Source organism: Tamandua tetradactyla, chromosome 7 (assembly GCF_023851605.1).
Source record: "Tamandua tetradactyla isolate mTamTet1 chromosome 7, mTamTet1.pri, whole genome shotgun sequence".
NCBI lineage: Eukaryota > Metazoa > Chordata > Mammalia > Pilosa > Myrmecophagidae > Tamandua > Tamandua tetradactyla.
This window is the reverse complement of record NC_135333.1, coordinates 119736204-119751120: the sequence shown is the minus strand read 5'-3', so window position 1 is coordinate 119751120 and position 14917 is coordinate 119736204. Positions and strand designations below refer to the sequence as shown.

General features: G+C 33.4%; 1 protein-coding gene across 1 annotated transcript; it reads left to right on the top strand.

Annotated features, from left to right (window-relative positions):
* Positions 1-3931: 3931 nt before the first annotated feature.
* On the top strand, positions 3932-4870 carry LOC143690063 (olfactory receptor 6C75-like). Its single transcript, XM_077168062.1, has one exon. It carries the CDS (start codon positions 3932-3934, stop codon positions 4868-4870), a length of 939 nt encoding a protein of 312 aa, XP_077024177.1.
* Positions 4871-14917: the final 10047 nt, after the last annotated feature.

Below are 14917 nucleotides of genomic sequence, written 5' to 3'. Positions count from 1 at the left end.
ACTGGCTCCATAATGTTTGTAGGAAATTGTGCATTCATTTTTTTGTTTTATTTTTCCCAAGTTCATATTTTTCCCTTTCTGTTTCAATTTCAAAGATGCAGTACTCTCTTATATCCTGTTCATCACAATTTAGTCTTTTCCAAAAATTTTTATTCTTTCAAACAATTCAGTTTCATAAAATAGTAGTTCCTCTGACTTCTCAGTTATCCCTACAACACAACAAATGTTTTGTTTTTTTTCATAATGTTTTCCATCAAAGGGCTAGGTTATTTATTATTGAGGACTAAAATTATTTCTTTTAGAATTATTTTTGTATGTGTTCACATTTGTCAGGCCCGGTAAAATGGAAGGGTTAAAGTTTAGATTTAGCTAATGTTTTCTTTACCATTGCAAGGATCCTACAGTCTGCAGGCATTAAGATTAATGCAGAGCTACAAATAACCATGTGATGGAGTTTTATTTCATAGTTTTTAATGTAAAGAATTGTCACCAGCATACCTGTTATTTGCCTGTAAGGATGTTGTCTTTATGAAACAGAGTTGTGTTATTTTCCTGGAATAACCTCCCAGCCCAGAGCCAAGAGCACCATGGGTCCCTTCTCTTTTATGTTCCCTGATGATATCTTGGCCCATGCATATATCTAGCCCTTGCCATTATATGTTAAGGGATGTTAGGGGGATCATGCTGCATTTCTCTTCCACATCTAGGATTTCCTCTTTCCTTCATATGTGGTAAGTCAAGGATCAGGACATCCTTTTCTAAATATTGCTTCATGTATTTGGAAGAAATGCTTTAAAATTACTTATGTAGGACTATCACCTTTCTTATTGTTCTATGCCACAACATGTGGTCTATATTTTATACTCTACAGACACAAATCTCAGATCACCATTTAGCCTCATATCTCATTCCATTCAATAATGTTTCTTTTAAGTCTTGAGGCACTGCTCGTCTTCTGTTGGAATTTACATGTTGAGGTAAGCTATCCGCAAATTGATTAGCTTGAAGAATGCAACATCATAAAAAGGTAACTTTTCAGCCATCTCCTCAAGGATTTGCTGAATGAAAGATTATTTTTAGTATGGTACATTTAATGACACTTGGTACTTCTAAACTGAAATAGCAAGGTTAATTCTTAAATAACAAAATGAATATGATCATGTCCACAGGGTTGGTATTTTTCACACTCTTGTATATATTTTTATAATCTCATTTTCTGTTAAATATACTGGCGTTTCACCTTCTATTACAATATGCTATGCAAATTGGTTTTATTGTGCATCATGATGTCTTCTGATCATTAATCCCAGGGGGAAGTCTTCTTTTGTGTTGTTTCCCTTCTATCCCCTTCTCGCTGGAATCCCAAGAGTAATTAATAAATTGATAAAAACAGCACTTGTTATTTAAATTGTAAAATTAGCACTGAAATATCTCCTTGCTTAGAAGATATAATGATACTTTATATGAGATATTCCTGAATTTTTTTTACATTTCCTTTCCAAGTTATAAAGAATATAAGAATGTGTTTCATTTGTATTAATAATAGATATCATACCATTCTAACATGGTCGGAGGAGGAGATACTAGGAAATTTATCTTATCTAGGATAGAAGCCAAATATATTGCAGTGTATGCTTTTCAAGTGCTGAGCATTGCTACAAGCTCAAACTCGTAGGAACCAGGAGATGGTGGTAGAAAATTTACAGAAGCATAGATTCCATACTCCCAACTTTTTGCGTTGACTAATAATTTAAATGTCATTTTTCTTGCTAAAATAATGTTGTATACACTGTGAGCATATTCATAATGCTTTAAACTAATTCCTTTTTCCCTCCCTTTTTGCGTATAGGAAAAAATACGAAACTATGGTAAGGTATGTGCTTTAGAGTTTTGATAATTTGTTTTAAATTGCAAATTAAAGCAGTTTTGTAGAAATATGAGGCAGAGATTTATCAGTAGTTTGATTTTTTTTCTTTAGGTTAATCATTTTATGTTACTTTACACTATATCAATATAAAATATAAGACTACACATTCATAAAAGGCAACTAAATATGCACATTGGTTTTTGTTTTCTTTTTGATACAGGTTGTATAAATTGAGTATAACATAGATAAGTGAGCAAAAGTGAATAAAAACTGGCCTCTTTAAAGAGAGAAATAGTTACTATATGGCTCTCATTTTGCCACATTATGTTTAGCAATTTTTTTTCCTGATTAGAGCTTGCTTTGCAATGATGTTATCTTTCCATTCATTAATAAAGAAAACTAGGAATTATGAAGTTGCTGCTTAAAAAAGAACAGGTGTGAGGAAGAATATATTATTTTTAATAGCCAATAAATGACAATACATCTTTAGACATGAGAAATAGCATGAATTATTGTAAATCCTTTCTCATTTGATTCTGGTAATCAAATATTCAGATATATTCTCAGGACAAGTTTAAGTTTTTTTTTTTAAATCAAAGCAGGAGGAAACTAAACAAGCAAGCAAACTAAACTAAACTAAAGCTTGTTTAGTTTCCTCCTACTTTGTTCTGGGAAGAAATGGGAACTGAGAAAAAGAAATGAATGAAAATGTGAAAATTGTATGTATATGATCACTTTCAAAAGACAGTTGAAAAGGGGAATGTATTGGAAAGGAGGGTCCTCACCGGAATGCAAGATTACATAGATAAAGAATATTCTAAAGAAGAGAAAATGTATTTTTTTTCTGACTTATTTGGTTCTTTTTTCTCTTAGGAACCATTTCAAGAAAATCTTCTTACAGAAATAAATCAACTAGTTCACAGTCTGGCTTAAACAGGACATTCTCAAGGAAAAAAACACCTTGATTTAGTTCTTATAGTGTAGCTAACTTCTAAAATGTGTTTAGGAAATGAAAACTGCTGTTTAAAATGTGGTTATAAGGAGACTGCATGTTTTTTATCTCACAGAAATATTTATTCCATTCATGTATATTTCTTTATGTTCTAAAGCTTTTTTTCTTCTTAAGAGCTGTCAATTATCATAAGTGAAATCTTAAAAGTAAATTCTGGATAAATAGACACCTTCTTTATTTTGTACAGGGAACTTTATCTTTATGTACAGGATTGGACAAAATGATCAAGGAAATCTCTCTTAGCTCTATGATGCTGTGATTATATTCTTTTATTTTTATATCCCATCTGCAGTTTCCAGATTGACTCTGTTGGCACGGGCTGGAATACTGGTCTTGTTGCCATTTTTGAAGCAGCGATGTACATACAGTGATCTGTAAACATTGTCTTTGTAATGTGCCCTTTCTCAAAAAAAAGTATGTCTTTCCCGTTCACAATTTCCATAGAATTTAAGTGAATTCAAGAACATACTGAAATCTATTCATTACAGGCTAAGAAGCTTTAATATATATGCGTATGCAGAATGATAGAGTTAAAAAAGCCATGGTCTTGTATTTAAAAGTCACTGGTTTCAATTTCCACCTTGAATTATCAGTGCAGTACTTCTCAATGTGACTATGAACCTGTATAGTTTTGAATATATAAATTCATATATTTATTTATATATAGATCTCACCCAAGATATTCTGGATGGATTATTCTAGATTGTGTCATGGGCATTTATTTTTGTTGAAGATTCACTAGATTTCTTCTAGAAAGCTAGGATTAAGAAATATACTCAAGACCAGTTATTTCATCTGAACCTCCATTTCCTTCTCTAAAACAGTGTGGATAGAAACACCCTACCCAAAGAGGGTTGTTGGAGCTATTGATAAGATAATTTATATAAATCTTCAAGCATACTGTTTAGCACATCACTGATGATCAATAAATCAATAAATGTTAGCTCCTCTCTTCCTGTTTTTGATCTTTCTTATTGACTCTAACAGCTAATCCTATCAATTCTTATTTGCCAACCTATTTGTCTAACTTTAATGAAACCTATATGGGAGAAATGAAGAATGATTCATTACAGACAGAATTCATTCTTTTGGGTCTGACAGATGATCCTGAGCTGCAGGTTGCAATTTTCCTTTTTCTATTTTTTACGTACATGTTGAGTGTTACAGGAAACTTAATCATCATCATTCTTACTCTGCTGGATTCCCACCTTAAGACACCAATGTATTTTTTCCTACGGAATTTCTCCTTTTTAGAAATCTCATTCACAACTGTTTGTATTCCAAGATTCCTGGTGAGTCTTGTGACAAATGACAAAACTATTTCCTATATGGGTTGCATGACTCAGCTATTTTTCTTCATCTTCTTGGGGGTAACTGAATTTTATCTTCTGGCTGCCATGTCCTATGACCGCTATGTGGCCATCTGCAAACCCCTTCATTACACAACCATCATGAGCAACAGAGTTTGTTATCAACTTGTAATCAGTTCTTGGGTAACTGGATTCCTGATTATCTTTCCCCCAGTGATTATGGGACTCAAGTTGGAATTCTGTGCTTCCAATGTCATTGATCATTTTATTTGTGATTCTTCTCCCATCCTGCAGATCTCTTGTTCAGATACACATTTCCTAGAATTAATGTCTTTTTTCTTGGCTGTAGTGACACTAATGGTCACACTGATGTTAGTGATACTTTCCTATGGTTACATCATCAAGACAATTCTCAAATTTCCTTCTGCTCAGCAAAGAACAAAAGCCTTTTCTACCTGCTCTTCCCACATGATTGTGGTTTCCATCTCTTATGGTAGTTGCATCTTCATGTACATAAAACCATCAGCAAATGATAGAGTGGCCTTAAGTAAAGGAGTAGCTGTGCTCAATACCTCAGTTGCCCCCTTGTTGAACCCCTTCATTTATACCCTAAGGAACCAACAAGTGAAACAAGCTTTCAAGGAGATGGTCCAGAAAGTTTTATTTGCCTCTAACAAATGAGAAAGTTTCAAAAAATATGAAGAAAAAGTGAACGAAAATTTGTTATTTTACCTTGGTTTATTTTGTCTAATTGTACATATTTTCATATTATTTTGAGAATTTCAGTCCATCTTGAGTATCCCTCCTCCAATCTATCATTTCTGGCTAGAAATCTTTTCCTAATTCCACTTCAGAAATTCAAAGTTTTTTGTATGTGATATTATTCAGAGATCATATTAATTGCAACACATGTTTTCAGTTAGGTGCTCTCAGAGAGTTCTTTCCAGAACTTAGCATATAAATGGAGTATTTGTAGGGAGAATCATAATTTTAAAGGGTGAATCATAATTTTAACCTGAATATTTAAAAGAAATCCTAAAGTCAATTATTTAGTCAAGGAAAACATTTCAACAATAATAGAAATAGCATTATGCTCTTGGGAATAAATATCATGTTTCATAAATGTCATATTTATGTGTGAACAGGTGGTACAAATTGCAATGTAAATCAGAGTTGGGTTTAATTTATAATTATTTTATAGAATGCTTTTTCATTCAGCAAGAGCAGAGTAAATTTTGATCTTTGTGTATGTGATGAACAAGTAAGAATAATTTTGTATGACACATACTGGGACTATTTTTTAATAAAAATTTTAAAATTTTCAATTTCTGAAATGGATAAATCCAATTGTGAATTTAATTATAATGGAAGAAATGATTTTGTTGTCTTACATAGAAGCCATAATTGTATTCTATTTTGTCCAAAGAGCTTCTTTCAGTGAAAAAAGCTTTTTTCTCTTCTAAAGCAGTTCTTATCTTAATGTAATGTTTATCTTGCCTTATAATGTTAGCTTATATTTGAATATTATATTTCACTTAGTTACCAATGGGGTTTGTTCTTGATAATAATCCTGATAAAAATAGTGATAGCTCCTCAGAAAGGTCAGTGGAGTCATTGGGGTTATTTTTCTTTTTGTTAACCCAGTTGACTCTACTGTAAAGTATGGCTATTGAACAAAAGAAATGTAGGAAAGAAAATGTGAATTTATTAATGCAAATTCCCTAAGATAAAGAGTGATATTCACAAATTATTGAAGAGAAATTCTCTGGCAAACTTCTAGGATAAAGAGTGCTGTGATTACCTTTATTCCACTTGAGGTAGGGTTGCTAAGATCTCAGTATGGCCTGAGTGCAGGGGAAAATTGCCCATATTTTTTGACGTTCTGTCGTCCTTCATGAAATTGGAAGTAGAATCTCTCTTTCCCCATCATCTCTATTCTGTACCATCATGTACCACACATCTTTTCCCACCCTCTGTCTACCCTTGAAGACTTTGGATTTCCATTCCTGATTCTGTCTTTGAGTGGTTGCTCCCTTCCAACATGATTTTAAGATGTCAATTTTAAAGTTTCTGCTAGAGATACAATATGAAACTTCTTCTAGAATCCACCAGAAAATCAGCTTATGTAAAATATATAATTACATGATTTTGAACTTCTCTCAGTTGTTTTTACAGCATATATTCATATATTTCTTTTGAATTTTGAATTGGTCTGTAGGGGTATCTGAAGATAGGGTAAAAAATGTCTCAGATCAATTCTGTACAATCCTTTGGAAGCATATTGGGTGAGATCTACAAATGACTCTGTTAACAAAACAAACATGAAATTATATATGATGGCATGAGTTTGATAGTATGTTCCAAATTATAACCTTATATTTTATTTAGTCCACAAAGATAAGGTACAAAATATTTCACTTTAGAACCTAAAGATTTCACATAATGTAGAATGCCTTTCAAAGTAAAAGCTCTGAATTTTAGAGTATCTATATTTAGCACTCTGAGAAGAAATATTTAATGACTCCCTAAAGTAATTCCAAGATTGATTTACTAAAAGCATCAAAATAGAGGAGGAAACATATTCCTATTTTTCTTAGTGCTTAAGATTCAAATTCAATTTAAAAATAGCTACCTAAAGCTAAGTTTAAAACTAACAAGTTCTAGGACAAATATGCATTTTATACCAATAAGACTGAATGTTTAGTTGTCAAATGAACATGCCTACATATAGTAATAGTGGGGGTAGTGTTACAATTCAAGGTGTGAGTAAGTATTTATTCATATTTAGTATGAGTTGGTTACAAGATCACCAACTATCCTAGGGAGAGTCAAATAGCCAATTAATGCCAGGAATGGAATTGTGATATAAACACTATATAGAAGTGGAAAATTTATACCTAAAGCAGTTTGAGCCTTAAACAAGTATTAAATAAGGGTCACAATCTTGAAATTTACTGAAAATATGGCAGCTATTAAGTTTGAGTTTATGTTTAGTTGATTGATGAACTTGTTAATGAATAAAAGTATGAAAAGTATTTTCTGAGTCCATTCTAAGGGCAAATACTAAACCTGTAAAATTAAATAGTGGAAATTCTTTGGCATTACTTGGGGCCCTGTTAGGTTCTAAGCAATTCTGGCAGTGGATTGTAGTCTCTAAATATTATTTCCCACCAGGAGGAACCAGAGTTTCATGGAGAAATAGTTGTTTCTAGGTTAGGGATAAGACAAATACATTATGAGTGCGGAATCTCTTGTGCTGGAGGGAAAGGAAGCAAAAAAATTGTTGCAATTAGGATTGCAATAGATAGAAAATATCAAAAATGCAAAATCCATGAATTTATATCATTATAAAAGGAAATAACATGATTGATCACTGTTGAAAGTTGCTAGGACATTAAATTATCACCCCAAAACAGTGTAAATGGGGAAAATAACCAAAATTTTTTATTGTATTCCAGGTAATCAAATATTGATGAAAGAGGGCGCTACTTCACAAAAATCCACAAAAAATCAACATTTTAGACATGATATTATGGATTTATACATTGCATTAGAATATGTTAAAATCTATTACTGAAATGTTGATGGCAATATTTATAATAAAGGTATCAGGTTGATAACACTTGAACACACTGATCATTCTCAGCATTACTAAATTTTTATTTGTCTCGTGATACAATGTAATAAGGAACATACAACTTCATCTATTAACTTTTTTTGCCTAAAATATGATGGTAAATCTAATAAAATCCAAGTCTAATTAACAAATAAGATATTGGAAGATGAACAGTTAACTCATATCATTAAGGAAAGGAAGTAATTACTTAAAATAATCTAGTATATTATACAGTACAAATGCATTGGTCTCTTTCATTGATTGATAAAATGAAAGAACTGTGGAGAATAAAAAACTTTTTGTAACATAACTAAATGTGATGTGCAAATCTAGCTTGTATTTTGATTCAAACACACTAAAACTTTTTGTAATATAACTAAATGTGATGTGCAAATCTAGCTTGTATTTTGACTCAAACACACTAACTGAACAGTATCTTCCCTTTGCATATGTTCAAAACTTTCCATTGGAGAATGGTTAATAAACTTAGATTATTGTCTAGTTTTCTACAAAGTTTATCTTCCTGGTGAGACTGGAATAAAATCTCTTCTCATGAATGATTTAAACTTTTCCTTTCCACCTTGGTGACTGCCTACCCATAAAACAAGCAAGCCACTGTCTTCGCTCTGTTGCCACTGAGTTAGCTCACTTAGGACTGAGTGCCCTGACCTTACAATTTTAGAAATGATCTGTGCCTTTGGCAGGTAAAGCACATCAGTTTAAGGAAACGTTGTCATCCAAACCATTCAGTCTGCATTTGTCATGAAAGAATCAAATATTTACACCCCTCTGAGTCCTATATCTATTTCTGAATTTGTTTGGAACTCTCATTAAGTAAGTGTGTGATTATTTAATACCACTTATGTAATACCATGTGCTGGTTTAGAAGTTCAATACTCTTAACATCATACAGTATTGCATGTATGCCCCAGAGGTGAGATCAGAAGATATCCAGGCTTGTGTAGATTAAGATTATTCAGATTTGGTCAAAGAATACAGAAATTAGTAGTGTGACAGCAGTCACATAAAGTGATGCCACTAAGGAACTGCTATTCAGAACCTGAACTTTACACCGTCGTGATGGTATAGGCAAAAGAACGCCCCCATGGAGGAAAAAAACAAAGATGGAAATTTAACCGAAGTGGCTATCTCCAGCATTCTGGAATATGTGTGTGTTTCTGCATATATGCAGATTGGTAGTTTATAGCAGTCAGAATCAGAGAAGTTAAGTGTTTTAGACATTTGCAATTAAATCATAACCAGAGGGTTAAGGTTCCTACCTAAATACTTTTGTCTGGGTGAATTTTGGAAAGCTATGAAACATTTTTGGTCCTAGTATGTGGGTTGAATTTGAAGAACCCTCTTCTATGCCCTCTAAGATTCTGAGAAATCCATGCAGGGCCCTCTTGGTGTCTTAATGGACTTACATTAGGAGGCTTGGCACAGGAGGACAGATGGCCACTGCCAAGAAAAATGCCAAGAGAAAACCTAGGGTTCAAACTTTATCAATGAGACTGAAGACCTCAAATTACATAGATTATTTTATTTTTCTCCCTCCTTTCCTGCTTTTGACTTTCATTTTTTCACCCCATTTCTAATTGTTCTTCATTTCTATATATTGGTAATCTGATTTAAAAATTTTTATGTCATATTTTTTGTATTATTCAATTGCAATAATAACATTTATTATTAACATTGTATTAATAATATAATCTATGTTAAAGCATTCATTTTACTTTTGTTATTTGCTTTGTTTATGACATGAATTTTGTTTGATTTCTGTGCTCATAGGCATTTCTTGGGATGTTCCTTGAAGTCATTTTGATGTCTTTATAGAAAAACAGTTATATATAGTAGAACAAAGATCATTTCAAATTCGATAAAAGTGGTTTTGAATCCTAGATCCACCACTTACTAATAATAATTAACTTCTATTAACTTTAATTTCTTCTCATGTAAATTATGAATACAAAAATAACTTGCAGAGTAATTTTTAGATTTACCAGTACTATAAATTTTCAATAAATTTTGGGTTTCATTTTCACTATTTTATTCAGAAATTAACAAAAGGTGGCAGGAAAGATAATAGTCATATGAGCTCTTCTTTCCTCTTTTGTTCAGAGATCAATGTCACATGTTACTTCTGTATTTTTTATCTTCATAAATGATCTTCATTTTGCATTGTCATAAGTATCAAATGACCATATTGAGATATTATCAAAATTTGGCTACATGGTAGGCATAAATTGAGCAAGTTAGGAGTTGACATAAAGCGTAGGTAATCTCCATGGCATTTACCATTTTGAGTAGAATACAGTCAACTAAACAGGAAGCTGCAGTTTGGTAAGACTTATGACCTCAAAAGCTTTGAGACAGGAATGTGTGGCTGGTAGACTTACTCTAGGCTTGGTGTAGTATGGGGATGGAGAGGCAGAATGAAGTCGGAGAGAGATTCCTGATGGTATGCCACTTACACTAAACTTGGAGGACTGGTGGGGGCTGTGCAGTGGAAAAATGAGATTTCTGCTTACAGGGGCCCAGTGTGGGCATGGGCCTGAAGACAGAAAAGAAGGATCAAAGAAAGTTTAGAACATAGGGCCATAGAAGTGGAAACTGGTAAAGAATTTAACAAGTAATTAAATGCAGATCTTTCTTTTAGGAAAATATTGTGCATATATCTTGGATTGAAATGACATGTTTTCATTTTAAAAGCAAATCATTTAATTAATTATAATTCTCATATTATTCTCTCTCATCTCCATTTCCTGCATATTTGCCTTATTTGTTTTTTATATATCTGCTTGCTAGTCCTGGAGTTTCCTTGGAGTTGCTGCCATCTTTTTGCTTAGAATTCAGTTTGTTAAGACATTAAAAACTTGTTTCACTTTTTTTTTCCCTCAGGGTATAAATAAATGGGTTTCTCAGGATGGAAATAGTAGAATCCTCACTCCTTTGTCAACAGTCATTTCATCTTTTGCTGAAGGTTTACTATGTATGAAGATACAGCTGCCACATAGGAACTATAACCATGTGGGTAGAACAGGTAGAAAAGGACTTTTTCCTTTGCTAGGCAGAGGAGAACTTAGAATTGTTCTGATGATACATTTGTAATACAAAAACCACACATACAACAGTCATCATAAAGATAAACACAGAGCAGACAATCAAGATCTGTTCTATGAACCATGATTCTGAACATGAGATCTTCAGGATAGAAGTAGCATCACAGACAAAGTGGTCAATGGCATTAGAGTTACAAAATTGTAGGTCCAGCAACAGGCTAAGGGGTGATGATATGATCAGAAACATAGTCACCCAACAGCAGAACATAAGTGTTTTGCATTATGGTCATACAATGCAAATGGCTATGAATCAGTCTCATCATATGTGGCCAGGAGAAAAAATTCTGTTATCCAACAGGTTGGTAAGAATAGTTGGTTGAACAAGCATTACAGGTAATGTTCCTGTCACCTGTTGATACACTGTATAAGAATCTAGGAGTGCAGGCACAGGTGAATGAACTTTCTAATGAGAAATTTTGGAGAAAAGAGAGCATGGCAACTTTAAGGTGAGAATCCACTGAAGTGAAGAAGATGATGGTCAGGTTTCCAGTTACACCCAATATTTAGGTGTTAAGTAGAAATATAAAAACCACAGTTTGCTGTTGGGGTCATCTGTCCATCCCTGGAGAATGAATCATATTATTACCATGTGGTTTCTCATCCATGGCTCCTGATATCTGTTCAATCTGTGGATAAAACTGAGAGAAAAACTCTGAGAAGAGGGTGTGAATGAGCTTTCCAATGAATTTTGGTTAGAAAAGTTAAGAAATGTATTTTATTTGCATTTAGTTTAAATCTATAAAATAATATTTTAAAACCATTCATACTTTCAGCTCTTTTGCTATATCATTTGTTTTGTTTGAAACTGTGGCTTTAAAAAAATTTGACCTCAACATATGAAAAACATGTATTTTACATTGTAATCCAGCATATACACATATGCGTATACACACTCAGTCACATATATCTGAAAAAACTTTCACAAAAAATACTAACACTTAGATGCCCTGTTCTGCATTGGTTTTTATTATAACCTCATTGAAATCAATATAAATATTACAGAAATGATTTGTTGCCTACTATTTGGTAATGATCTGTGGTTTGAAAAAAGTAAATAAAAAACAATGAATTGTCTTAAAGATTATTCTACCAGTAATAACATCCAAGTGTAACAGGCTCTTATTTTCCATGAAATTTTAAAAAATTCAATCAACCTTTAAATTTATCCTGAGCACATATTTATCTAGAACATGTTTTTCCTCCAGAAGTAATGAAATCATGAATATCAGACTGTCCTTTTCTTCCTAAGAATTTTTCTCTATTCACAAACTGAGATTTTGCTCAATTTCATCCATCTCCTTGAAGCGTTTTTCCTGGATAAACTGTGAACCCATAGGAGGTGGTTTTAACCCAGGAAGATGCTTCTATATGTATCGGTTATGACTGTTGGGAGGTCAGGAAACAATGTCCAAACCTATAGTTAATTACAAAGGACATTTCCCTTATAAAACCATCCATCCTTTCGATCTTTAAGTTTTTAATTGTTTTATTTGGGAAAAATGCTTCTTACAAAATGGCAGTTGCAAAATACAGAGACCACTGCAACAATTACTTATTGTTTTTTTTTTAAAGTGAAGAAATTGAGGGGGGATCCAAGGAATTAAAGCAGTAGATGGACAAATCAGGAACCTCCAAGCTATTATCAGGAAATAGAGCAACAAAGTGCAAGATAAAATTTGATTAAAAAATTCTTCCAGTGACTTAACTTCAACTTGTTTCATGGATGACCGTCTCTTCCCCCTTTACTGAAAAAGTGTGACTGATTACTGCAAACCAATGAGTCCACTGCAACAAACAGTCTAGTAACATAGTTTTGAATCACATCTATCTGTGCACAAAGCTCAGGGGTGGAAAGGGGAAAATATCCAGAAAAACAGAGACAAAAACATGACCAAATCCCTCAAACACACACAAAGATTTTTCAAAAAGTGCCTGGACTGAAAAAGCTAGGAGATTAGAAAATGCTAAATATAATTGTATATCCAAGATGCAGTTTAATGTTAGTATATGGGATAATCAAGAAGTTTTAACGTCTATGGCTAGCCCCATTTCTATATTTATACAGACAGAACAATCTAGCACTGCTATATTAACAACTATCAATATCAGTATAATGCTTTGTCCTTTAAGATCTGTCTTCCACACTAGGCTGAAACCACTAAACCAAGTTTCCCACTAAGGCTGAGAATACTGCAACTATGCAGGGATGGAAGGTTTAGCTCACACTCATGTTCACACAAGACAAGTCCATCAGCCTTTGGAAGTCAACTTCCGACTTCGCATTTGTTTTATGCCACTCTGTCTTTGAATCTGTTCTTTCTCAATTTTCCTCTCATGCTAAAAAACACAGTAAAAATCTCAACACATTTATACCTAGTTCTGGTTACCCAGTAGTATTACACATGTGCATTTTAACAAGAAACCAAAACCACAGAACAAGTGCATGTGGTGAGGATTACAGAGTAGGGAACAGATATAGGAACACAGATGTGAAGATTTCACTGGGAACCTTAAGTATTCACCTCTGAAGTTGGTAGCTGATGTCTACTTGCCCTCTTATCTATGGATCTTTGATATGGCAGTCACGTCAACTCTACTGGGACAGAGCAGGCTCTTCAACAAATACAAATATCCATACTGAAAGAATGAAAGAGGGCTCATATTTCACCATTTACATAAATAAAAATTAACTCAAAATGGATCAAAGATCTATATATCAAAGATATATTAGAGCTAAGACCATAAAAATTTTAGAAGAAAATATAGAGAAATATCTTAAAGATCTTCTGATTGGAGGTGTTTTCTTGGACCGTCCACTCAAAGTGAAAGCAATGAAACAAATAGATAAATAAGGTCTCTTCAAAATTAAAAACTTTTCACATCACACGTCTTTAGCAATGAGAGTAAAATGGTAGCCTACACAATGGGAAACAATATTTGGAAATCACATATTAGCTAAGGAATTAATATACACACTATATAAAGAGATCTTATGTTTTATTAACAAAAGGACAAACAATCCAATTTAAAAAATGGCAAAAGACAGGCATAGATTTTTTCTGAAGAGGAACTACAAATGGCTCAAAAACATTATGTAAAGATGCCAACTTCTCTAGTTATTATGGAAATGCAAATCAAAACCACAGTGAGATATCATCTTATTCCTACTAGAATAGGCATTAAAAAGAAAACAGAAAATTACAACTGCTGGATAGGATGTGAAGGAAGAGGAGCACATATTCACTGTTGGGAATGTAGAATGGTGCAACCAGTCTGGAAGACAGTTTGGTGGTTCCTCAGGAAGCTAAATATGGATTTGCAATATGATTCCCAAATCCCATTACTAGGTATATATTTGGAGGTACTGAACACAGGGGCATGAACAGACATTTCACACTGATGTTTATAGTACTATATTTACAATTGCCAAGAGATGGGAAGCAGCTCAATGCCCATCAATGGATGATTGGATAAACAAGCTGTGGTATAGATATACAATGGAATATTATGCAGTAGTAAGTAGAATAAAGTCATGAAGCATGCACCAACCTGGGTAAACCTTGAGGACATTATGCTGATGAAATTAGCCAGAAAGAAAAGGACAAATACAGCATGTTTTACCTAATATGAAATCACATTGATGAGTGTATTTTGCGAGTTGAAGTTAAGAACACAAGTTTTCAGGTGATAGAAAGAGGGTAGAGATTGGGCATTTGATGCTGAAGGAGTATACAGAATTTTCATTAGTATTGATAGCTAGCATCTGCTGTCCATTGCTCCTGGGCTCTGTTGCTTTCAACCTCTGTTCCTTGGGGGTTCTTGCTTTGCTTCTCTGGGCTGGCTTTAATCCCTTGGCTTCCCTTGGTTCTTTCCAGGTTCTGGCTTGCTTAACATCTCATGGTGTTGTTTGCTGGGCTCCAAGCATCTCTAAACATCCATGTCACTCTTCTCTGAAGCAATTGTTCTCCATGCATCTACAGCTTCTCTCTT

Coding starts and splice junctions, on each gene's coding strand:
- LOC143690063 (XM_077168062.1), top strand. CDS start 3,932: ATGAAGAATGATTCATTACAGACAGAATTCATTCTTTTGGGTCTGACA.